The 27,526-nt window shown below is 41.4% G+C and overlaps 1 protein-coding gene across 11 annotated transcripts in view; it reads right to left on the bottom strand.

The window, feature by feature from the left end:
* DLGAP2 (DLG associated protein 2) overlaps nt 1-27,526 on the bottom strand; it is a 401,938-nt gene that overhangs the window by 157,211 nt on the left and 217,201 nt on the right. For 6 of the 11 annotated variants that reach the window (XM_080999012.1, XM_080999003.1, XM_080999010.1 and 3 more), the window contains one exon: nt 344-376. The exons of the other annotated variants lie outside the window; for them this stretch is intronic. In XM_080999012.1, coding sequence (XP_080855138.1) covers nt 344-376 — 33 coding nt within the window. The remainder of the gene's footprint in view (nt 1-343; nt 377-27,526) is intronic. 11 annotated transcript variants of the gene reach the window in all.

Here is a 27,526-nt window from a genome sequence, read left to right on the forward strand (position 1 = left end):
ACCTTCAAAGGTAGCCCCACATAAAGCTTTACATCTGCATTTTGATAGACACTATATAGAATGTTGTCATTTTCTTGCTCTCAGGCAGGCCTTTTTCCCAGGGATAACTCACAGGAGCTCAGTTCCAGCGCCTCTCAGGTGGGCGTCACTGCCATTCTAAGAGAACAAGGGAGGCATTCATGGTGGGTTCCGACACCCCTTTTTCTAGAAAAATAGCACCAGTCAGGCATATTGCAGGTAATAAGACATGCAGGATGTTAACACAAGCATACATACACACAAACTCACAAGCACAGTGTAACACACATGTGCAACATATAATCTGCTCTAATGGCAACTTTACCTGAAAATGCATTCCCTGTTAGAGAATCCAAACCTAAAAATTAAAGCAGCAGAGGAAAAGGAAAAGAACACAAAAAAACCTTTAGCACTAGTTTGAATCCAATAAGAACTTCTGTTATGGCAAATCATAATCAGCGTGTGAAATGGGTAAGAAACTGAACTGCAGTTATCTGGATCAATACACTGTAAGTTATACATTCAGCAAAAAAAATAATATGAATTTTTAAAGAAGCCAATAGAATCACTTTCACAACAGGTATTTAAAGAAGCCTTGCAATGGTTTCTTCAGTCATTATCCTGGCCAACTTTTTGAGATAGGTCACAGTTATTCTCAAACTACAGAGGAAGAAGTTAAACTGCCCAATGCTGTCCAGTTGCTGTATTTGAACCCAATTCTTCCCGGTGCAAGTCCAATGTAACAGCCAGGCAGTGGTTCATACAGTTTCATTTAGAAAAGCATTGCATGTAGTAAATGAGGGTTATTTGGTTTGTATTTGTAAAAATAAATTTACAGTCAACTGTAGCAAGAACCTCAAGCCAGTATACAGAAAACAAAACACCACAAAAGAATAACAGGATCAAAACAAAACATTAAAAAACAAGAAGAGCAGCGTTAAAGCAATCAGTCGAAGATTAAAAACCAATAAATGCCAAATAGAATACAATTTTTTCTGCCGGCATAAATATATATATATCATTCCTAAATTGTCAGGGTATTCATATTAACCCCCAACTCTGTTCTGCTCTGTTGCATGGATTCAGTTGTTGAAATATTCATATCCCACCTCGCCCACCTTATATTATACTGAACATAATGTTCTTCCACATTAAACAGGTCAAAACTGGCAAGTTCAGTGCTATGTATTCTGAGACCTCAGAGCAGGTAGAAGAAACTTAGCCAAACCAATCATTCATGACTTACCAGCAAAAGAGGTCCTGACTCAGAAGTTTGACCCAGCTTGGTCCTTATCCTTCACTGCTCACACACCTTAAAGTTATGCAGAGGGGTAGAGTTTCCTCTACCCACTCTGATGTCTTCTACTGAGTGGAATGGGGCTTATACCCAGGTAAGTGGATATGACTGCAGCCAAAATTATGTAAAATAGATGAACCAAAGGTGATTACATATTGAGGGGCAGTGCTGCATATTTGGATAGTACAGGAGTTATGCAAGATCATTTCCCTCCTACCCCATCAATGACTGCAGACTGCTATTAATTCCATCAGTGGGGTCAGAGAAGTGGAGAATCAACTGTACTATTTGTGGCACTCAGGAAGATGTCAATTTGGTCAAATGTTAAATGATGCCTTGAAAGACTAATTTGTTGCTGGTTTGTACAATAATCAGATTCTGGAAAAAGTTACTAGCTGTCTCAATACAAACCCTCAACAGCAGTTGCCAGTTGTGTTATAGAACTGCAAATAAAGATTTGGGTTGGGGGTTGTTTTTACCTTCCTTGTAAATCATGCCTTAAGAAAGCTTTTACTTTAAAGGGAAAGGTATGAATACCTTAAAACAAACAAAACCAGTAAACAGGAATTCCTTAATCAGCAGAAGCCTGGGAAAAGATTGTGTCCATATTATTTGTGCTGGGAGGGACTGATGAGCCTGGCAAACTTGCGGACAATGCCAGATGGCAAGGCACACAATAATGCACCACACGTAGCACCTCAATCCATGACAACAGCTGGGCATCAGAGAAGAAGGAGCTTAAGTGTTGAATAGGGAAATGGAAGTGATCAAGTTCCTGCCTTACATATGGAGTAAGAGAAAGCAGTAGGGTTGCGCTCCTGATTGAAGGAGTTACCATATCAACCAGGTGAATAGTAGATCCAGTGATACTGTGGGGAGATGCTACGACAATGAATATTCCTCTTCATTCACCCCGATTTGACTGTGGGGTCTTTATACATCATTCTTGTTGATCATTTGTTCACTCCAATGCTTTTCAGTGCATTTCCATGTCACTTTCCTTACTGCAGAAAGCTATTTCTTTTTCAAAGTGGATTTGTTGCATTAGGGAGACAACGCTTTTAGTGCATTTTCATTGTGCAAACCTAAATTTTCTGGTATGTGCTTGAATCCCTTCTGAAAAATGTTAGTATGGAGGCACCGTAAACCTTCCTATCTTCAGATATCACAGTTCTGTGAGGCTATTTAAGTGGAAACTGGAATGTTTCTTATTCACGTGACAAGAGGAGTAGAAGACCAATCTGTTATCTCAGTCATGTCCATGAAGGCATGCTTGCTGAAGTAAAGTCCAACCCTGGCAGGAATGGAGGACTCCTGCTGGGTTGTCAAATTGCATAATGCCTGTATGTAGTATCACCCTATAAGGTAACTTTAACCAGACTTGCACAACTTGTGCTCTTCCCCCTCAAGTGCCCCTCGGGATGATCCATCACTTCTCTGTCCCGATTAGCTTCTGCAACATTTATCCGAAGATATGTGCACACAATACTGTAGCAGAGTCCAAGCAGAAACTAGGCATAGAGGTGTGGAATCTCAGCTAATTTATTATGTACAAGATCAAGTGTTACAGAACAAAGGAAACATGGCTCTTCTCTCCATCTTCTCCGGGAAAGAACAGATAAAAAGCAAAAGTACAACATAATGGAACAGTGTAACAACTTCCGTTCTCATGACTCCAATAGTATGGAATGTCAAGACAGACATGTGATGAAAACAATCACACATCAGCAGTGGAGAGAATGAAATCCCAACAAGGAAGAATACACTTGTTGTTGTTGTTTAGTCGTTTAGTCGTGTCCGACTCTTCGTGACCCCATGGACCAGAGCACGCCAGGCACTTCTGTCTTCCACTGCCTCCCGCAGTTTGGTCAAACTCATGCTGGTAGCTTCGAGAACACTGTCCAACCATCTCGTCCTCTGTCGTCCCCTTCTCCTTGTGCCCTCAATATTTCCCAACATCAGGGTCTTTTCCAGGGAGTCTTCTCTTCTCATGAGGTGGCCAAAGTATTGGAGCCTCAGCTTCAGGATCTGTCCTTCCAGTGAGTACTCAGGGCTGATTTCCTTAAGAATGGAGAGGTTTGATCTTGCAGTCCATGGGACTCTCAAGAGTCTCCTCCAGCACCATAATTCAAAAAGGAATCACACTACTAGTAGCTAAATAATATGAGGGCCCATAGCTCTGTGTTTATGACCTCCCAGGCTCCATCCCTGACCTCTCTAATGGAAGTTCCTACATCGGAAGGGCTAGGAAAGACCAATATTTGGACAGCACCTACCTAAGAGAGCAGGAAATATTGTGCATGGTGTCATGCAGAAGGGAAAACGCATGGGTTGTTGTCAGCACACAAGCATGTAGTGTTAGCATCCCACGATCCATTTGCCTTTCTGTATAGAGTGCCAACATGCAAACTCTACATATGGTACGTGCACCAGGGATCTGGTTTAAATTTGATGCTGGCTGCCTAGAATCCCACATGAGTGAAGTTTGTTTGTTTATTTGTTTACACCTGCTGGAACATTTTAAACAAGACTTGCAGCACCTGCCTACCAGCTATAATGACGAAATAAATATATATGCAGAGGGGAGGGGGAGCAAAAAAAGAGAAACTGGTATGTGCAGGTTCTGAAGAGCAATGTAGCCGAAGCACTTGATTTTATGAGTACTAATAAGGTGAGTGTCAAGATAAAGTAGCTCTAGTTTGTTTTACCACATGCATAGTTAATGTGAACACCTGCATTTTTCTTTCTCCTTGTAGCCAAGTCTAATGTTGGGCTTGGGTGTGTTTGTGTGGATAGGTTGGTGGTCACTTTTACTGCAAATCTCCCATGCAAAGAATTAATTGGCCTTAGTTCCTTCAAAGCAGCTGAGCCTACATGGTATATTGGGCCCACAAATCAGGTTACTTCCTCTTATTACTTTCACAAGCACAAAAGGATGCCATTTGACACCGCGTGAGGAGGGCAGTGGAAAGTTTTTCCTTAAATAAAGATAAATACAGCTTGCTGCAGTTCCCAGCTAGACGTCAGTATATACAATTACCGCAGTTAACAACGGAATGAAATCTCTGCTGTGTGACTATATATTAAGTGTTTGCTTTGGGGATTCTAGCAGCTTCCCTTGAGAGCAGAGGACCAGGAGAACCAGCAATATTACTTGTTATTAAGCAAAATCTCTGAATTTGTTGAGCTGCTGCTCAATTAAGCAAACATCATCAGGTACAATACATGCCCCCGCATTTCATTTTGGCTAATACATGACTGTAGTTAAGCACCAGCCACTACGTTCCTTGCATGCAAAATTTGATAGTTGGGGGTGGGAGGAGAGGGAAGAGAGAAGAATAAAGTTGCAAACAGTAAGAGGGCTTCCTGTTTCAGCAAACAACCCATCCCTTCACAGCATGGATGTTATGGCTGTGGATGTAATTAGCCACCAGTTGTAAGAAGTTCATATTACAACAACATCATAACCAACAGCAAAAACTGCTGCAGGGCTTTCTGAACTTTACACAGTAGTTTTAAAAAGTCACCTTACATAGCTGTGCAAAGTTTTCCCACAGAGACCATCTTACGTTGCTTTCTGGAACATAAAAGGCAACGCAATTTCGGCATAATTTTGAGCATGAGGATGATACATACTTGCCATGCTCAAGCTGTTACAGTACCCACTATTTCAGCAGAGTTGACATAAATCACCCCTGTAATGCCCAGGTCACAATTATTTATATATATTAAAATGTAATAATTAGTATATTTATTGTACATGGGTGGTAGCTTGAAAGCATCAGATGTATCTGGTGAAGTCTCTTAGGTAAGGTAAAGGGACCCCTGACCATTAGGTCCAGTCATGACCGACTCTGGGGTTGCGGCGCTCATCTCACTTTATTGGCAGAGGGAGCCAGCGTACAGCTTCCAGGTCATGTGGCCAGCATGACTAAGCCGCTTCTGGCGAACCAGAGCAGCGCACGGAAACACGGTTTACCTTCCGGCTGGAGCGGTACCTATTTATCTACTTGCCCTTTGACATGCTTTCAAACTGCTAGGTTGGCAGGAGCAGGGACCGAGCAATGGGGTGCTCACCCCATCACGGGGATTCGAACCGCCGACCTTCTGATCGGCAAGTCCTAGGCTCTTCACCTGCATCCACGGTGAAGTCTCTTACTGTGGTGTAAAAATCTCATATGCTCAGAAGTGCTAATCTTTACTTCATTCCTTTTCTTTCTTTTCATAATTGATATGTCAGTTTAACTTATTTTTTTATCAGCCTCATGGTTGTTGTGGATCTGAACCCTGAAATCCCCAGGGATTCTAATCCAATGCTCTAACCACTATGCCACACTGTCTTCAAAGAAAGGATTTGGATAAGATATACTCATTTGGATAAGATATAGATAAGATGACTGCATGTTCAGAAAGTGTATCGTATGACAAAAGGCTAAAGAAGTATCGGCAAATTTAGCATATAGAAGACAATGGGGTTGAGTATATGTCACTATAATGTTCAGATATTTAAAAGGCACTTGAACAAAAGGGAAGGAAAGTTTGTTCACAGTGTCCTCTAGAGCGGTGTGGGTGTGTGTGTGTGGAATCCATAAAGACGATGTGTATTTTAAACATTAAGAAAAGCTTCCTATTTCGAGGTGCTCTCAGCAAATTTGAAAAGCGAACTTGAAGAATCTCCTTCCTTGGAAATTTTCTAGGAAAGGCTATATAGGCACCTTGTTCTAAGTAAAAGATATCCAATTTTAGGGCAAGGATTTTAGGCAATGCTGAAGTCCAGCTCAACAAGAGAGAATATATTTGGCATGTTTGGAGTCTCAGATTCAGTGCCTCTCGATAGCAAAGATCTCTGGGTGAACTAGTGACATCTTTTAAAATGGGCTACTTTTAAAATGAGGCTGCATTTTAAATTGCATTTTAACCTGTATTTTAAATTGGTTCCCCCCCCCCCATTATGTTTTTACTGTAATTTTACTGGTGTTAGCCACCCTGAGCCCAGCTCTGGCCGGGGGGTGGGGTGGGGTATAAATAAAAATTATTATTATTATTTTATTATTATTATTATTAGCTGTCAAGTTACATACAATTGGAACACTGGTTTGCTTTGTGCGTGGTATCCTTTCCCTATGGGTTTACCTTCCAACATGTAAGGATACATAATTCTAACACCTTGCCCACTAGTTGTTTGTATGCAATAACATTTATAGTTTTCTATGCAAGTGGAGTGGCATTGATAACTGCTGGTAGTTCCCAAGACGCAGCTTAACGACAGCCTCTAGAAAAACGACTGGACAGATGTGCGAAAAGAGATAGCGGCTTTCTGTATCGCATAGAAGTGGAAAAGTATTATCATTTTGAATGAAACCAGCTCTGCAACGCCTGGCTATAATTTCCGAAAGCTATGGCAAGTCTTTGGAACCCAACATGAAGCAAAAGCAGCCCCACTTCTGGAAAAAAAACAAAACAACGGATACCGAAGTTTTTGCATGCTACAGCTAGCGTGAAAGCTTTGCTACGGCTTGCAGAAACGCCTGTGCATTATTCATTAAAGGAGCATTTCTGAAGCAGCAAGCAAGAGCACTTCTTGCTGTCAAGGCAATTCCCAAACCAAGTTCTAATCAGCAGTATAGCTGCTCCTATTCATCACAATTCTACTTTTGGGTCCCCAAAGGCTCCTGCCACATTTAGTAGTTTGGGGATGTTCACCACACTGACCCAGCCATTTGCAACTCTTTTTCTTTTTCCTTTTTTAAGGGTGGTTTACAATCTTCATGTGGATTAATTTTGTTTAAAGTACTGGTAATGAAAACCAATGCTATATAAAATAAAATGCTATATATAAAATGACTAATTTGTGGAGGGCAGATTACAAAGCACTAAAAGTAAGGACCCTGCAACAGTGTAGAGTGCTTCTGTGCAGGATTCCTGGCAGAAGTAGCTGGTGGAGCTTCAGTGTTAGTTTCCTGGCAGTGGCATCACTGCTGGCAGAGCTGATCCGGTGCCCCCACTTTATGCAACAACCACACCCCACAATTTTCATGTCACTGTCTCCTCTTCCCTTCAGGTAAGCAGCAGTGACCCAGCTGCCAGCAACTGAATCTCTGCCACACCAGGCAAATGACTTTTAGACAATCCATTTCATTCTCTTCTGGTTTCCCTCTTATTTCTTTTCACCTGACAGAATGGAGTGGACATGCTTGCTCCCAAATCCCAAATACTGGATCTCTCCATCTTTTAGGCTTTCTTCTTAAGTTCTTCCTTCCTAAAGTTTTTGTAGTCCTCCTAACTTTGAGTTAGGGAAGGGTGAACCTGCCAGTTTTTGTTTTTCTCAGTTTCCATCAATCAGTTCAGTTTTCTACAATTCCATATCAGCTTTTTTTTTTTTTTGACGTCCTTGTGAAAATTCACCAGCATTTTAATGCAAATTTCTCCAAAAATTGTATATTTTCCTTTGCATTTTTTGCCTTTGCCTTTTGCATTTTTTGCACATTTTGCAAAACAGTTTTCCACAATATAATGCATATACTGCCTTTTTGTATGCTATTTTCACTTATATATGCTTTTTATACATACTTTAAAAAAGGTCCATTTAAGTCCAGTCGTGAAAGACTCTGGACTTTCGCTCATCTCGCTTTACCGGCTTCCGCAGACAGTTTTTCCAGGTCATGTGGCCAGCATGACTGGCGAAGCCAGAGCAGTGCATGGAAACGCCATTTACCTTCCCGCCAGAGTGGTACCTATTTATCTACTTGCACTATGTGCTTTTGAACTGCTAGGTTGGCAGGAGCAGGGACTGAGCAACGGGAGCTCATCCCGTTGCGGGGATTCGAACCGCCGACCTTCCGATCGGCAAACCCAAGCAGCACAGTGGTTTAAACCACAGCGCCACCCGCATCCCTATACATACTTAACCCTGTATATATATTTCTACACACATTTTTGCTGGAGAAGGACAAAACTATTCCGTTTAATTTCATCTACATTTTTAAGCAAACCAAACTGATTCACGCATCCTGTAATAATATGAGTTGAAATGGAGTTATGCTTCAGCTTTTGCACTTCTCTTTTAAAAATAAACAAACACATTTGTACAGTACTGTATCAAGATGCACATTAGAATGTGTATTTTGGGTAAAATGTGTTTTAAAAGGCACATTTTCTATTTAAAGATGTGAATTCAAAATATTGCCAAAGTTTTGCATTAAAAAGCAGAAAGATTGATGTAGAATGCAAAGGAAGGGACTTATGGATGAGCACATTTGAAACTGACACAGACTAGAAATAGACTTATCCCTCTACCCCTACTAGGAATGTCTTCAGAAGGGTGGATTAAATTACTGTACTCTTAAGGCCCCTTTCAGTACTCTGATCTTGTAACTAATACTAATGGCTACATTTGATCTCCAAGCAGCACCTTTCTGAGCAGAATGTTTGCAAATCTGAAAAATATGAATGCCATCACAGTTATTGAATATTACATTTTGTCATCGTCTTAATCAAAGCTCTGCTTTTTCCAAACCAGAGTAATTATTTTATCAATGCCCCTTTTGGCTGATGGTGGATGGGGAAACATCAAGCTAAAAAAACCTTTGAAGTTTCCCTGTGTTCACATCACCTTGAAAAGTAAATGGGGCTTTAGGAAATTTCTGCCGCTATTTTAACACATGATAAAAGGCAGAGGGATGGCAGAATTGCTAAGAACTTTTTGTTCTTTTTGGTCATTGAGAATCATTAAAGATCTATGAAGTACCCAGATATACTTGTCAAACAGATGCCTAATGGTCAATCCTCACATATTAATTTTGAAACCACTAAAATGAGACAAGTTATTTCCGTAGTTAGAATTGTAAATGATATTGTACATGATATGCTTGGTGATGGTCTGTGGTTGTGAAAAATTATGTGGCATCACTTATGGAAGGGAAATCAAGCAAGGCACACACACACACACACACACACACACACACACATACACACACTGCTCAGTCACCTAGGCTTGCCAGATTACAGCCCAGTGATTTGCACTATGCATTTAGATTTTCCATTGTAGTGGTTTTCGACTGCAGTAAGAGATAAGACGCCATGTCTTGTGCTGCATGCTCTTGTTTTGTCATCCGCCAAGCACTTCCCACTGCATTGTAAAGATCTGAGATCCTCCTTGTTGCTATAAGTAGAACTTAGTACAGTGGTACCTTGGGTTACATACGCTTCAGGTTACATACGCTTCAGGTTACAGACTCTGCTAACCCAGAAATAGTGCTTCAGGTTAAGAACTTTGCTTCAGGATGAGAACAGAAATTGGGCTCCGGCGGCGCGGCAGCAGCAGGAGGCCACATTAGCTAAAGTGGTGCTTCAGGTTAAGGACAGTTTCAGGTTACGAACGGACCTCCGGAACGAATTAAGTACTTAACCCAAGGTACCACTGTACACAAAAGGACTGAGGTGGGGTGGAACAGAGGCGAGAGAAGTAACGGCATCCACATTTCCCTCTACATAAAGACATTTTAAAATGCCCCTGCCATATAGGTTTCTGGATTGCAATTTAGCAACTAACCCTACCAGTGCCTTAAATGGGAGGGTCAACCCGAATTTTCGTAAAAGCAAGACCTCTTCTGTCAAAGTAATGATGCAAATGACCCAACAGAATTACATGAGAGGTGAGGTGGGTTTACAGGTAACAGATATTTCAGGATCCTTCAGAGGATAAGATGTATGGCTCTTAAAAGGAAATAATTTGGGGGGGAATATGGCAGAAAGTATTGGTAAACAAAATACAATAGTACTGAAATCCAAGGGAGAGTTGCCACACTGAAGATATGGCACACTGAGTAACTTAAGGAATGTTATCATTAGCAGTTAGTTAATGGACTTTGCTTTTTATTTAAGCACAGCCAATTAATCTGTTCTGTTCCTGATTTAAGTAATTCTAACCTATTTTTAAAGCTTTTAATGATGGGGAGTCTATGATAATTTGCTCCATTGCCTAACTATTCTTGGAAACATCCTTCTTATAAATTACCTAAAGCCTTCCTTATTCAGTTCAAGCCAAGAACACGATGCATAAAGTTTGGAATAAAATGCTTAATTAGTATTATTATTTGAGGTATTTAGTGTTTTAACGAAGAAAGAACCAAGCTGCATAGTACACTATTAATCACATACCTTAGCACTGAATTTTCCCTATTAAAAATCTAGTATCTTGTTTGTAATCACAGGCTAGATCACATAACACTTTCCATGTACCTGACGTGGAAAATAATTTTAACAGTAGCTTGAGCCATTCCTGTTTACAGACATTATCAATGGGAAATCGGGTCAGGGCAGACCATGTTTAAGTGAGTTGCCTGTAACAATGTCAATGTCAATGTCTAATAATAATAATAATAATAATAATAATAATTTCTTTATACCCCGCCCATCTGGCTGGGTTTCCTCAGCCAGTCTGGGTGGCTTCCAATAGAATATTAAAATACAAGTGTCTATTAAACATTAAAAGCTTCCCTAAACAGGGCTGCCTTCAGATGTCTTCTAAAAGTCTGGTAGTTGTTTTTTCTCTTTGACATCTGGTGGGAGGGCATTCCACAGGGCAGGTGCTGCCTGGTTCCCTGTAACTTGGCTTCTTGCAGTGAGGGAACCACCAGAAGGCCCTCAGCACTGGACCTCAGTGTCTGGGCAGAACAATGGGGGTGGAGATGCTCCTTCAGGTATACTGGACCGAGGCCGTTTAGGGCTTTAAAGGTCAGCACCAACACTTTGAACTGTGTTCGGAAATGTACTGGGAACCAGCGTAGGTCTTTCAAGACTGGTGTTATGTGGTCTCGGTGGCCGCTCCCAGTCACCAGTCTAGCTGCTGCATTCTGGATTAGTTGTAGTTTCTGGGTCACCTTCAAAGGTAGCCCCACATAGAGCGCATTGCAGTAGTCCAAGCAAGAGATAACCAGAGCATGCACTACTCTGGCGAGACAGTCCGTGGGCAGGTAGGGTCTCAGCCTGCATACCAGATGGAGCTGGTAGACAGAATTGGATACAGAATTGACCTGCGCCTCCATGGACAGCTGTCAGTCAAGAATGACTCCCAGTGTGATGGCCTGGGAATCTGATTCAGAAGCTGGATCTGAGGAGTCCCAGCCTCCACAGGAGTCCCCGCCTCCAGGGCCGGCTGAGCTGGGGCAGGGGCTTGAATCTGAAGGGCCTGCACCTGTGCCGGATCCTCAGGAGCAGACACCAGATGCATCCACTCTGGCTCCGGAGGTGATTGAGGACCCATTGCCTGCAGGTGCGCCTCTCCCAGCCCTGTCAAGGGAAGGTGAAGCTGCCCCTGGGTCCAGTAACCCTCCAGCCTCTCCTGAGCTGCAGAGGCTCAGGGCAGAGAGGCGGAGGGAACTAGGTTCTCTCAGGAGGAGTGCTCGCCTTAAGGCCAGGAGAGGCGGGTCACCTGTGGGCCGGGACCGCCCCTGGCCTCAGAGGAGATAAAGGCCAGTCAGCCCAGTGCCAGGTTGCGGGAGCAACGACGTTGGAAACCTGTTTCTGCCAGCACCCAGACCTGTTTCTCCAGAGTTCCCGGCCACACCCAGCTTCTTCTTTGGACCCCGCTTCCACCCTTGGTGGACAGTCTCCAGACCCTCGGCCCAGGACCGGACTTTGACCACGCCTCACGGTAACCACCCTCCCCCGGGACCAGCACACCCAGGCTGAGCACCTGGTCCTTCAGGGGCACAGTTACCCCATTCAAGACCAGGGAGTCCTCCACACCCGCCCACCTCCTATCCCCCCCAAACAGTATTTCTGTCTTGTCAGGATTCAACCTCAATCTGTTAGCCGCCATCCATCCTATATCACATCCGTCTATATCACAAAGAACTTCTATATGACATAGAACATCTGTATATCATATACTGGTTGGATGTAGAGGAATGGTGGGAGGAACCAGCTGGGAAACCCCCAAGGAAGAAGGCTCAGAGTCCAGAGAGTGGTGGTGGGACAAAGGTGAGTGGTTGGAGCAAGAAGACTGGGAAGACGAGGTGTTGGAAGCTGGAGGGGTAATCAAGCTTAGTGATCTGGAAGAGTGTGGCAGTCTAGAATCAGAGGCAGAAGCTGATGCAGGAAGGGAGGGAAGCTAAGAGGCAGAGATGGCTCAGGCTTGTGAAGAGACCTGGGTGCCTCCCCCTCCTGCTGCAACAAGCTCCCCTCTCCACTTGTCTCCCAGAACCAGAAGAGGGCTGAAATGGGTGGAGGGGAGGTTGGCTGACACAGTCTCTGATTGCTTGGGGAAAGCTCTGGAGAGGAGGGGACTTAGACGGCTGTGAGGGGGGTGGGAACTTTCAGTTTCGGCATCTGAATGAGCAGCTCTGCTCATTAGGCCTAGCCCTCAGTCAAGTCTGTGGAGATCATGTTTTTGCTAACAAAAAATGCTCATGTTAACACTGTATCACAAAGTACATGTGTGAAATGCAAGGAAGGAAATGTTATTTCATTTGGAGCTACCCTTGAGGTTGGTCAGGAGACTGTACCAAGTGCAGGGCATAGTGGCTAGGTTCATTGTGGAGACAAACTACCACCTGAGTGCTGTTTCACTCAAGTCCTTGCTTGAGGGCCTCTCAAAGGCATTCGACTGGCCAAAGTGGAACAGAATGTTGGAATGCCTTTGGGCTGTTCCAGCAGAAATCCTCTAATGTTCTTTTTTACTGAGGTGAGAGCATGCAGTCACTTGCAAGGTGTTAAGTACAAAAACACCCTCTGCTAGTTTACACAGTAATTTACCCCGCCCAGGAAAATAGCAACGGATAAACGAAATCTAAACATTTATCTTGCCACATCCTATCCAAATGTATGTTCAGATCATCCACTATGCACTGAATGAATGAAAAATGGCTACTGCCAACTCAGAGGAACAGGAGCCAGAAGAAGGAAGCGGTAGGGTAAGATTGCCAGATATCCATATTAAAGTGACAACCTTTAGAACAGAATACCATAAAAAAATAAACAGGGCACCACAAGTAGGATCCTTGACACGGCACTTTCCTGTTCTTTAAGTTCTAGCTACAAGAATTTTCCTGCAGTCCCATTCTCTGTTAGACTGCTGACCATCAGTGAAGATATATTTTCAGTACTGGGGACAACCTTCCTGATTGTGTGTGGGAAGGGGAAAAAAACCCATTTGATCTTACAGAGCTGTCAAATTTGAACTTGATTACATGGAAAGTTTTGAATTATTAAAAAAAGAAAAGAATGGCTCAGGTTAATTAATTCTGTGATTGAAATAGAAAGTCAGAGAAAATATGCATTGATCTGCCTAATTGAATTAAGCCACATAATGTGAACATTAGCCAGTGAATGATGTCGAGAGAAAAAAACATCTAGGCTAACCACAAATCCATCCATTTTTAGTATTTGGCTGTGGCATATTTTTGGAGGAAGCATGGCAGTTTGTTTTTTTTAAATTAAATTAAATGATTTTGATTTCATTTTTTAAAATATTGAATACATCTAAATTCATTCTCATCAAACAGTCAGTATGAAAGTAGTTCAGTGTGGAGCCTTGCAGGGATTAGCCAGGCACAATTCCTTAAAACAACAACTCACTTTTGCTACTGTGATACATGCTGTTGTTATTCCTGTTGTTGCTGCAAATCTAGCTTCAGTTCAGTTCAAAGTTGTTACTGGCATCTATCTGTCTCAAGAGACAATGGAGTGCAACTCCAGGGGTGAAGTCAAACTGCTCATTTGCAGCACCAAAGTGACCTTCTGGGGCACAAGCCTCGTCAGTGTGTATGGCTTGCCCAGACAACAAGACCCCTCACTGATGTTGTCCAAAGGAAAGCAGGGCAATACATTTGGCACCAGTCGGATGCAGCAGTTGCCAGACTCAATGAATAAATAGAGTATTAAGAAGTTTGGCTTGTTGTTGTTTAGTTGTTTAGTCGTGTCCAACTCTTCGTGACCCCATGGACCAGAGCACGCCAGGCACTCCTGTCTTCTACTGCCACCTGCAGTTTGGTCAAACTCATGCTAGTAGCTTCGAGAACACTGTCCAACCATCTCGTCCTCTGTCGTCCCCTTCTCCTTGTGCCCTCCATCTTTCCCACCATCAGGGTCTTTTCCAGGGAGTCTTCTCTTCTCATGAGGTAGCCAAAGTATTAGAGCCTCAGCTTCACAATCTGTCCTTCCAGTGAGCACTCAGGGCTGATTTCCTTAAGAATGGATCGGTTTGATCTTCTTGCAGTCCATGGAACTTTCAAGAGTCTCCTCCAGCACCATAATTCAAAAGCATCAATTCTTCCGCAATCAGCCTTCTTTATGGTCCAGCTCTCACTTCCATACATCACTACTGGGAAAACCATAGCTTTAACTATACGGACCTTTGTTGGCAAGGTGATGTCTCTACCCCTTCATGGATCACTGCCTTGTCGTGGTGAACGGGCTTGAATAACTCAGAGAAGCTATGAGCTATGCCGTGCAGGGCCACCCAAGACGGACAGGTCATAGTGGAGAGTTTTGACCAAACGTGATCCACCTGGAGGAGGAATTGGCAAGCCACTCCAGGATCCTTGCCAAGAAAACTCCATGGACAAAGACAACAGGCATATAAAAGTTTGGCTTACATGGCTTTAAACCAGGGATGGTGTGATGTGTGTTCCTCTGAGCCTAATTCAGACTTGAACTTTAGTGGATCAGAACAGGACATGATAGCAAGAGTCCTTGGAAGCAGCTATTCTCTCCAAATCCGCTACACTCAGTTAGTCTAATGATAGACCATGATTTTTTTGGAATGGGGAGGGGGGAAGCATAAAGCCCTCACCACTACTGCTTCTTTTAAATATAACAAGGGAGAAAGGGAAGTGAGGGAACGTATTTGGGGACAGAGGGAGGATGCCATGGGAATTTGAGGGGGGGGGACGATCTCCAGATCTTTGGCTTGATTTCTCCCCCCCTTCCCCCCCCAAAAAAGTATGTTTCCAGTACTTGTAGAACCTAAGTTAGGAGGCAAAATGTAGAGGCACAAGTCTTCTCATTTTTGCGTGTGAAAAACTAGCCTATTTCCTCTTTCTGTGTTTTGTGTTAGCATCACCCACCCCCATGGAGAGTGGTGGGAGCATTGGGATAACAGGAGCGCAGGGAGGTAGACAGGACTTGTTTCTGCTTCCAGTTTTTCCATTTTGGGTGGGGTGGGATGGGTGGGGGGAGGAATGCTTAGAAAACTGCTGATCCTCACAACCTTGGAAGGCTCGCCCACCACTAGCACGAACAAAGCTGATAAAGTGCATTTTCCTGCCTTAAAAAGGCTTTTAGGTCTTAGTAGCAGAATCTCTGATTTACTGTTGTAGGCATATTTCTATTTTGGAAGGAAATTTCCCCTCAAGTCAGATTTGCCAGCAGGTCTAGAATATATATATATATATATATATATATATATATATATATATATTGCTTGCCCTAGTGTAAGGTTGGCTGAATTACTTGACCCAGTTATTGATGCTTGCAAGTAGTACCTCTAAGTCAGCATAATTTGTCCATTCTGGTGGTGGAAGCGAACAGCCTGGCTGCTGTGGGCTGGCTTTTTTTTTTCCTTTTTCTTTTTTAATGCAGAAGGCCATGCATTACAACTGCATGATATGATCTTGCAATCTGTTCCAGCCCTGTGATTATGTGATTGTTCTTTTTCAACCAACAGGCTACTCTGAAAAGAGGGAGTAAATAAAGGCATTCAAAACCCCTTTGGGTCCGTAGCAGCTGTGGGCTTGTTTGATGGGCCATGCTGCGCTGCCTTTCATCTGTGACGCCATGGGCTGATCTGGCTGTGTGACTTTTGATGCCTTGTGTCTTTAACTCAAGCACAGATTGCTGGTTTTCTTTTCTTTTTTCCCCCAGCAGTTGCTACTTGGGTGCCAAAACCCAGTTTCCCAAGCCAAATCCACACTGAGTTCAGTCATATAGCCATGCTGAGTGGCAGTCATGTGACCAGATCATCCTGAGGCCAGAAACCAGTATGGAAAAATCTCAGCTGTCTAACTCGACATGGTTTGAACACTATTCCTTAAACCTGAAAGGAAAATGTATTTAGTACTTGAAGCGAACTTCAATCCCAACAATTTGGAGAAATGTATCTGTGCACTTTCTAATGTAGGTGGTTCCATTCTCATTTGACTAAAATAACTTTAAATATGGGAGCAAAATATAACTTGTGACTAAAGAGTACTAATTTCCTTGCAGGTTTCGTCAGCTGTGTTATGTGATCGTGGCCACGCTAGTTACTTAGCAACCGAGTTTCTAAAGAGGAAGTCTTAGTTTTGCTTGTGGACTGAGAGTTTATATAAACCACTACAAATGTGTTCTATAAATATGTTCACACAAATACAAATACAAGAGTTTGAGGTCAGTTGTGATGGTATAATTGTGACAGTTCCTTGTTAATGAATTCTGAAGGCTTTCTCTCAAAAACTCTCCATTAGGGTTTTGAGTGATTAATGCTAATAATACAAACTCCCATGACTTTCACAAAACTGGAATACTCTTAAATATATATATATATTTCAGGATAAAGGAAAACAACCTGTAACATTAACTTGCAGCCACCTAAATAAAGACGATAAAAACATTGCTTAGTTTTTATTCAGGTTTGGGCAAACTGTATTTACTTTAACTTGTATTCATATTAGAGACATTTATTTTCTTTTATGGAGAATGCTGTGCCTTGCCACAGAGATTGAGGATTAGTTAGGTTCTTTTTATATAATTTTACTTGAGTTTGAATATATTTAATATGATAACTTCTGTTACTTTTAGACATAATTGTAGTCCTCTTGTTTGTTCAACTTGTAGTTTTTGATAGTGTGACAACAACATGCAGATAGATAGACAAATCTGAAACTGTTTAGGATAAATGAGTGTGAAAGGGGCAGCCAAACTGAGCCTTTTTGCCTTGAAGGGGTGATGAAAGCTCTTGCTCTCTGTCTATGTTCACCTTTATTAGCAGCAGTTCAACACTATATCCATTGTCTTCTGCATCACTAATGATTTCTGGATCAGGAGTGGATTGATGATGGGAAGGAAGTACACAGCAAATGGGGCCCAAGTCCTGTTTGCTTTAATGGACACCCTGCTAGGCAAGCTCATACAGCTAGTATAATTCAATAGAATTTAACCTAATAGAGTTGGCATAATTCAATAGAACTTAATGCTTGTGATGCAAGCTGCTCAATAAAAAAAAAAAGCAGGAGTAGCATATAGGTGGACAGGAATTAATTAACATGTTTGCTTAGACACAAACACACAGTATGAAGCTAGCATATACTTTTTCCTTGCTTCCACCTGCCTTTGCTTTTCTTCCTCTGTGTACCCTTCAACTGTCCTGCTTTAACATACCAGGATTACAGAAGCCATCCCTGCCTCTGACTGGATCCCAGGATGTCCTGTTTGGGCTCCTACAAAATCGCAGCTCCAGAAGACACCCGTTTTCAGGGGCTGTGTTCTCAAGGGAGTTACCTGGTTCCTGCGAGAGTGTGGCCCCGAAAGATACCCATTTGGAGGGACTGTGCTGTCATGCAAGTCACCTGGCTTCCAGAAGAAGAAGAAGAAGAAGAAGAAGAAGAAGAAGAAGAAGAAGAAGAAGAAGAAGAAGAGGAGGGGGGGGGGAGGAGGGGGAGTTTGGATTTGATATCCCTCTTTATCACTACCCGAAGGAGTCTCAAAGTGGCTAACATTCTCCTTTCCCTTCCTCCCCCACAACAAATACTCTGTGAGGTGAGTGGGGCTGAGAGACTTCAGAGAAGTGTGACTAGCCCAAGGTCACCCAGCAGCTGCATGTGGAGGAGCAGGGACGCAAACCCGGTTCACCAGATTACGAGTCTACCGCTCTTAACCACTACACCACACTGGCTTTCACAGTGCCCAAAAGATGCATGTTTTGGGGAGCATGTGACTCACGCAGGAGCTCAGCCCAGAAAGACATGCATCCTTATTTGTCTCTGCGGCATGTTGGAAGGCCTGGAATTGTAAGTTCCTTGTCCTTTTGTACAGTCATACCTTGGGTTGCGAATGTGATCCATGCGGGAGGCACACTCGCAACCCGCAGCGCCACACCTGCACACACCTGTGATGCGATTCGGTGCTTCTGCGCACACGCGTGATGCCATTTTGTGCTTCTGCACATGCGCAAGCACCGAAACCCGGAAGTAACCCGTTCCGGTACTTCCAGGTTCTGCACAGTCCGCAACCCAAAAATGCACAACCCACAGCATTCGTAACCCAAGGTATGACTGTACACTGAAAAGCACCCTGCACACTGATAGTGCTATAGAAGCAACAATCAGAAAGCTTGAGCTCTCATAGAAAGCAGCAGCAGCTTACTGGTGGGGACACTGATGCTGTACAGGTACATTGGAAGGACAAATCTAATACACCTGTTAGGGCACCTGCACAACACTGACATCCTCACTGCCTTGCCTTTTCCTATCTCCCAGTAAGCAGTAAGGACTCCATGCTGTATAGTATCCTGTATGTTGTATGGGGGAACTGGGGGCCTTCCAGTTGTTGCTACTCTACAACTCCCATCATCACTGAGCACTGGCCCTGCTGGCTGGGTTTAATGGGAGTTATTTGCAGTGGGCTGCTGAAAAACTAAGCACCAGATACAGCCTGGCTCTGGGTGAGCAGAAGATTAAATAGGAGGCTGTTTATGCATCTAAAGCACTCTCTTTACACATGACATGAAGCATTCCTCCAACTATCAGGGGTTTATCACAGTCATAAAAATAAAGAATTGAATATAGTTTACTGCTTTGCTGTGCCTATGGGAACTATATGGGTAAACAGGTGCCTTTATACAAAGGTGTAGCGATGTCATCAGAACCCTCTGAATGCAAATATGATGTACAAGTCTCTTCTCCTCCCGGCAGTAAACCTATCAACAAAATGAATATGTGTCTTTAAAAAAAGCCCCATTCTGCTTAAAAATGGACAGCATGTTCCATTGTTATCACTGTATCCTGAATTTCACAACAGGACTTTGAGGGCAGGGGAAAGGACACTTCTGAAACCTATAAGGTATTTATAATGATTAATTCCTTTTATGTGGCAGCAAGGGGAAACTACGATATATGATTATGTGATTTTGTATTCCAAAGTGCAACAACCTTTAATTGATTTAATCAGTTCATTAATCAACTAAGCTTTAATCACAGATTAAAATGTGCCCCCTCTGGATTAAGCAGTGGGAATGAGAATGAACAACAAATTGACATGCAGAGATAACCTCAACTATGCCAAACTAAGGAACAAGAAATGAAAAAACGAAAATTTTCCTGTTTGGATCAGTTATTTTAGGACATTTTGCACACATGTATGTAAGAAAAACACAAATGTACATTTGACATTTCAACAAGCCACAATACAAAGTAAAATAATGTGGAAAGGAGAGTTGCTGAAGCTTTTGGTAGCTATCACAATGCTATATTTCTTGAGTTGTGCAATATTTGGATTGGAACAAGTGTTTTTGGGATGAAATTCATCATCCTTTGGCCTGGCTTCAGCATAGAAGCTGCCTTGGTTATCCTAGCAGAAGATCTCTGCCAAGAGATTTATGGATCATGCAACCCTGTTGGTTCTCCTGATCTCTCAGAAGCTTACTTTTCCTTCTGGGTCGTCTCAGATGGCTGAAAAGTTGAAGCTGAAAGGCTGAACCACAGATGGGGTGGGGAATGTTGAAGCTTTTAATCCAAACAAAACAGAAATATAGGTAGTGGGTGGACCCATGTGACTTGGGTTTGCAGTCTGTTCTGGACAAGGTTGATCAACTTAACAGTATAAGCATACTTTGTTGGCCACGACAGGCATACTAGAGGCACAGGCAGTTGTTGTCTATGAGGGATGCCCTTTTCTAGCTTCAGCTGGTTGGTCAACTACAACATTTATAATGAAGTTAGGCCATGACAGTCATTCGTTCCCTGGTGACAGGGCAGACCTGACCATGAGGCAAGGTGAGGTGACCGTCTCAAGCAGCGGAAACCCCTGTGGGCAACTGGTTTCCGGCAAGCTCTCAAAATCTCGCAAGATCTCACTGGAAGCCGGTATCGCTTCTGGCACTTTGTGTGTGCCACCACACAACACAGATATGGCAGGCTTCAGCAGCAGCGGTGGACCTTGAAAGGTGTTCGGAAACTGCAACTAGTAGTTTTTAAGTTAGAAGTATTTAATGTTTGATATTTTATTATGTTTTTAATATGTGCTGGAAGCCACCCCAAGTGGCTGGGGCAACCCAGCCAGATGGGAGGGGTATATAACAATACAATTATTAGTAATAATAATGATTTAAAACGTATCAATTAGGCTGCTGACAGGTTAGCAGGCATTTTGATTCTATCACACGAGTTTTGTATGATGTACACTAGTTATTGGTTTGTTTCTGGGCCTAACTGTCAGGCTTCGGGGAATTCTATCTCTCCCCCAGTGGCAACAAGGAGCAGAGCAAAACAAGGAAGAGATCTTACTAATCATCACAGCAAGGGACAAAGGAATGCAGTCTGCTTCCCGTTACGCCCCCCCCCATAGCAATAGCACTTCACCTTACGTTGGCCGCCGAGGGCTAATTGTCTTTGAGTCATTTGCTTTTGCACCCTCAATGAATGCAATGTTCTGGGAGAAGGGGGGTCAGAAATACTCTCCAGTGATAACATGTCAGCTGGTTGCTATGTCTCTGTCTCCCCCTTCTCTGATAATAATAATAATAATAATAATAATAATAATAATAATAATATTACAGTGGTGCCCCGCAAGACGAATGCCTCGCAAGACGGAAAACCCGCTAGACGAAAGGGTTTTCCGTTTTTGAGTTGCTTCGCAGGACGAATTTCCCTATGTCTTGCGAGTCTTGAGATTTTTTTTTTGCTTCCCCCCCTTTATCTAAGCCGCTAAGCCTTTAATAGCCTTTTAGCAGCTAATCCGCTAAGCCTTTAAGCCTTTAATAGCCGCTAAACCGCTAATAGCGCTAATCCGTTAAGCCGCTAATAGGGTTGCTTCGCAAGACGAAAAAACCGCTAGACGAAGACACTCGCGGAACGGATTAATTTCGTCTTGCGAGGCACCACTGTATTTGTACCCCACCCATCTAGCTGAGTTTCCCCAGCTACTCTGGGCAGCTTCCAGCAAAGATTAAAAATACATTAAAATGTCACACATTAAAAACTTCCCTGAACAGAGCTGCCTTCAGATGTCTTCTAAATGTCAGGTAGTTTTTTGTCTCTTTGACATCTGATGGGAGGGCGTTCCGCAGGGCGGGTGCCACTACCAAGAAGGCCCTCTGCCTGGTTCCCTGTAGCTTTGCTTCTTGCAGTGAGGGAACCACCAGAAGGCCCTCGGCGCTGGACCTCAGTGTCCGGGCACAACTCTTCTGTTCGCCTTTCTCTGAGCTGTGACCTTCCTCAAACTACTGCTGTAATTCAATACTGCCTTCCTCTTCTCTGGAAGCTTCAGGTGAAGGGGGGGAGCGACCTCCACCATTCCTCCTCAAGCTCGTCCCCTTTAGTCCAGTCCCTGACACTAATTCAGGGAGCTGGAATTGACCTTTAAAGCCCCGAATAGCTGAGGAACTCACAGAATGCTTACTTCCGTATGTCAATCCCCATATGTCCCAATCATCATCTGAAGCCCTAATCCAGTTCCTTTGAATTTGGGAATAGCCAGGACTAGAACCTTTTCTTTTATGGAACAAACCACGTGGAACAACTTGCCCAACGAAGTTTGTCAGGTCCTATCATTGTAATGTTTTAAGCAACTGTTAAAATCATGGCTGTAAAAAGTCATTGACCAAATTGTTCTTTTTTATTTTGATTTTAAGTCTTTTTGAGTTTCTCTGAAAATGATGTGGGGTATATGTTTTCAGATAAGTAAAATAAAGGTTGTCTAATCAGCAGCTTATTGTTCAATGCATATCTTTTAAATCACAATCACCCACAATTTGGATGGATTCTGAAGTTGTTCATTCTTTAATCCCTTGTGGTTCCAACATGTTACTGCAGCGTGAAATATTCTGTATTCCAAATGGACAAGAGTGACTTTGATCATAGCTGATCTTCTATTCTAAAAATGAAAGTGAGTCTTTTTAATTAAAATTTAGAAAAGATTATGTAACTTTGTTTTAGTATATGATTACGGCAGTGAGACTTTTATATGCACGAAGATGGAAAGACTCATAATTACCAACTGTGGAGGAATGGCTGCTAAAATTAATGGGCTTAGCTGAGATGGCGAAATTGACATGTTTAATCAAGTCATTGCTAACATTTATTAAAGATTGGAAGCCTATCATAGACTTTTTGAGTGAAAAAGAAGATGAACTAATGACATTTAGGTTTGAAGATTGAAGATAATGTTGGCTTATAGAAAGTGTTTCTATTGGATGTTATATTGGAGTAGCTGTTGAATAATGTTTATATATATCAGACAGAGCAAGAATCGGAAGTTCCTTTTCTTTCTTTCTTTCTTTCTTTCTTTCTTTCTTTCTTTCATAAATTCCCTACTTCTTTCCTTTCTTTCTCCTTCTCTCCTTTATCCCTTCTCTATCTCTCTATCCTTTTCTATTTTTTCTCTTTCTTCTTTTTTGGTTTGTGTTTTTATTTAGATTAATGCTTTAGATGGCAAACGATGGATGAGGAGGTAAAGTCGGTTATGATACATTGAGCCAGAGACTTTGGTTATAATATACAATTGGTTGATTGGGAAAAAGTATGGAAAGAAAATATGAAATTTACTGCATGTACAGTGTTAAAGGAGAATATTATGAAAATGGTATATAGATGGTATATTACACCGGTTAAGTTAGCAAAAATGTTTAAAACATGTAATAAGTGTTGGAAATGTAAAGAAAAAGAAGGATCGTTTTTCCATATGTGGTGGGAATGTAAGAAGGTAAAGGGTTTCTGGGAAATGATATACAATGAGTTGAAGAAGGTGTTTAAATACACATTTGTAAAGAAACCAGAAGCCTTTCTGTTAGGAATGATAGGAAGAGAGATAAATAGAAGGGACCACAAACTTTTTCAATACGCAGTAACAGCGGCAAGAATATTAATGGCCCAAAAATGGAAACAAGAGGAGTTACCGACCCTTGAAGAGTGGAGAATGAAACTTATGGACTATGCAGAATTGGACAAATTGACTGGGAAGATCAGATATCAACGGGATCACAAGTTCATCAAGGACTGGGGAAAGTTTACAGATTATCTGAAAAGCATATGTGACGAACAGACAATGCTAGTGGGTTTTAAAGAGGCTTTGTGAAAGTTAAAGATGTATTGTAAAAAAGAAATAGAATTGAAAGGATAATATTAAATGGCAATACTAAATATAGAGAATGCGTAAAAATGGAAAATATGGATGATTGGTGGAGAAGCTGGTGGAAGTCCAAAAAGTTGAAATTTGTGAATAATGTTTGAGATGGCGAATTTGTAAAAGGAAAAATTTAATAAAAATTATTAAAAAAAAAGATTAATGCTTTAGTTTTGATAAAAAAGAATTAGATAATATTCTTTGCATTCCTTTTTCCAAAGTCTAATAAAATTTATTTGTAAGCAAAAATAATAACAATGATAAACTATATCATTTCCTTCAAAAGGCACCTATATTAATATGGATTTTTATTCAAATTTAATCAACTGATTGATTTAAAAGCCAAAAATTAAATCAACTAAAATCTTTTTTTAAAAATTGGCAGTCCTTTTACTCTATCTATAAGATCACATGGTATGTTTTTCTAAGCCACCCTTATGGTTTTTGAGGCTAGAATATTGTCTTTAAAGTATTGGAAGTTGGCAATCCTGACTATAGGATAATAAATCATCCATTGCTCCATGCCTAATGAATTACCTGGCAGAGTTGCAAGCCTTGCAAGCCAGCACTAAAAAGAAAATGAGGCTTGAAGAATGATTTTATTTTTTTTTTTGTATGTGTAGGATAATTTACGGCAATATTTTATCTTGCAATTTAAATTACTGCAGGTGGTTTCACTTTAATTTAAAGATTTTCAAAATAAATGGAACAGGAAATTCCAATTCATCAGAATAAAAGTGAGGGAACGGGAAGGCAGTGGTTACAGCAGCTGCAAATGCGGTCTTGTATTACTAATTACCTCCACACTGCAACATGTGCTAATGCAGCTGTTATTTTTTGGTGATCATTAAAGTGCAAATATACCAAGACAGTGAAAGGATGACCTTCTATATGTCAAAGTAAATTGCTGAAGGCATCTGAAACTAATGGTCCTAGGCTTGAGCATCCAGAAAGAGTAAATAGGTTTATCAGCTTACTCAGCTAGAAAATGTTTGGCAGCTGCTGGTCATCCAACAGCAAATTCAATTCACAGCATATAAAAGAGAATGTGGTATCTTTATGCAGCTGTTCAAATATTTTGGGGGAAAAACAAAGTCCTGTATTTGGAATGGCGAATAAGGCTGCAACTTCTGGATACTGGAAGCACAGGAAACACTCTGTTATGTGCAATATCCAGTTGAAGATATGCTTCTGTTTTCTTTAAAAAAGGAATGTGTACAGCTTGATTTTATACAGTATACTTGGCATATGTTTCAACAAGCATATGAATGAATGAATGAGGGGTATTAAGGGCTGGCTAACTGCACACATGCTGCCGCCACCTCCTTTTACCCCCTGAGGCATCTCAGGCAGTATGTATGTGGTTGTGTATGTAGCGGTGTTCTGCAGATGGCAACACTTTCAGTTTTGCCTAGGTGGCAAGAGGTTCTGGGCTGGCCCTGGGGATCACGGTGCCTAATTGTATTTGAATGCATATTGTTGTACTATACTTTCCATTTTCAATTCCCTTGGTGCAATTGTCAACTGGTACTTTAGATGATTTAAAACCTGTGACATAAAAGCAATTGCTTAGATGCAAACACTCATCTGCACTTACGAATCTAAGTGCAAATATAAAGGATAAGAGTGAGCATTTCCAAGCGGAAGGACTGCGAAATTTACTTCACTCAAAGCACGCTTCATGAATCTTTACATCCTTCTATAAGGATTTTGCTATTTTGTGAATACTTGACTAAGGAATTAGAACTTTCAGTTGTGTATTGGCCTTACAAGTGTTACACGTTTGAATGAAGTAGCCTCAACCCTGCCATAAATATGAGCTATTTTGAGAAAATAGGAATTCTAAAACATTTTGTTTTGGTTTGGTTTTGGTTTTAGTTTTAGTTCCTTATGAAGGTCATGGAGTCACCAAGCTAGAAGGGAAAAAAAGCCCCTACCAGCAAGCTTTTTCCCTTGGTAGCCAATAGGCCACAGGTTGCCCAACTCTGGTACTTTCACCCAGATATGGTGGCAATGTAGCCAGATCAGGATCTTTTCAAAGACACCATGAGAGGAATTGCAGGAATCAGTCATGTTTTAAGGATTATTTTGTATAAATAAACTTAAACAACATTTCAACATCTTCATTTTTTAAGAATTTCCATGTTTTATTGGGAAACATGGCTAGGTCAAGTATCACTTAAACGAAAAAGAATTAAGTTTCCAAGGCTGACCATAACATGGTCAAACAGCTAAGAATAAAATTGGCTGAAATCATTTTCAAAAAACAAGTTGAGAACCATTTTAATTAGTTTTCATTGGCATTATTCTTTTATCTTACTGAACTTGTATTCACGTAAATGTCAATATGTGTGGAAGGTGTGCTGCTTAAACCATAATGGATTTGGGTGAGCAAAATGAAATGGCTTAATAATAGACATTGAAAATTGTGTAAGCTCTCAAACTCAAGGGCTTCTTCAGCTTGCCTCTCCTTTCAACATGCCAAGGGTCTCTTTGGCCTCAATTATTATTAAAATATAGATGACAAAGCAATACTGAATAAATACAGTTCTGTAACTGTAAAGTGATGTTTTCAGTGATTTGCATACCTGAGTGTTTATCCCTCCTCTTTCTTCTGTTAAATTCAAACTGATGCATCTTTTTTTACCATCTTACCATGGCTAACTGGGCAACTTAGACATTGCAAGCATGCATTTATTTATCCTTATATCAACTCTGTCTGACATATTTCAAGATCTTGCTAACTAGGACAATGAAACATAGCACAGTGGTACCTCTGTTTATGAACTTAATTTGTTCTGGAGGTCCCTTCTTAACCCAAAACCGTTCTTAACCTTAGGCGCGCTTTCGCTAATGGGGCCTCCCGCTGCCGCTGTGCAACTTCCGGGGCAAAGTTCGCTACCTGGAACACCTACTTCCAGGTTAGCAGAGCTCGTAACCTGAAGCATTCGTAAGGAGGATGGTACGTAACCCGAGGTTCCACTGGAATTTGTAGTATATATGTCACACTGCCAAACAGTTGCCAAAATTGCAGGTTCCCATGTTGAAGGGGAAGACGGGACAAATGCTTGTATTTAAAAAATGTGAAGACAACTTTTTCATCTGTTTATAGAAATGAACATCGCCATCTTATTTCTCTTCGCCTCAAAATTCTCCATCACAAAGTCCGAAATTATTTTCCATGCATGCTTAAACAAGATGTTTTAACACTATGGTAAGAATGATCTGAGGACAAAATAATTTAGAGATACATCATGGAATTTTAATGAAATGAGTGAAATATGGACCATTTGAGTCTAAGCTAAGATCAAACATATGGGTCCGATTCTTGTTTAAAAAAATTATTGCAGTATAGCAAGAATATAACATTATTTTTCTGATGTAATCAGATGCAGCTGCTTTAGATATTATTTTAATGGCTTTTGATAAATTTTGAATGGGCTATAAATACTTTCTTAAGATGAGCCTGAACTAATGCATTATGAATCAAGCTTCATAGAGACTAGACCTCAGAGTTTTCATATAATCTGGGACAGTGAAATTTTGGGGGAGAGGGGATGCTCCTCAATTTTCTAACGTAAGAAACTACAGTGCTTCATTACATAGTTTTAAAAGATGTCCGTAATATGTGTCAATAGATGCCTGGTGTTTGCCAGTTGAGTACACAGGGTAGCTTAGGATCAAACTACAGTATAGATAGATAGATAATTTATTATGGTCGGAGACCAGCTTATAAAACGTACTTGGGGGTACAGTCACAGAAGAAAAACAAACAATTAAAACAATGTACACCAATAAATTTAAAACAATGTACAACAATAAACTGCTGCAGGGAGTTGACCCAGAGTCACCAAAGGAACCGAGTTTGGGGATTTTCATAGCAAACTAGTCTGA

Source organism: Podarcis pityusensis, assembly GCF_964106645.2.
Source record: "Podarcis pityusensis genome assembly, chromosome: 3".
In the NCBI taxonomy this organism is placed as follows: domain Eukaryota; kingdom Metazoa; phylum Chordata; class Lepidosauria; order Squamata; family Lacertidae; genus Podarcis; species Podarcis pityusensis.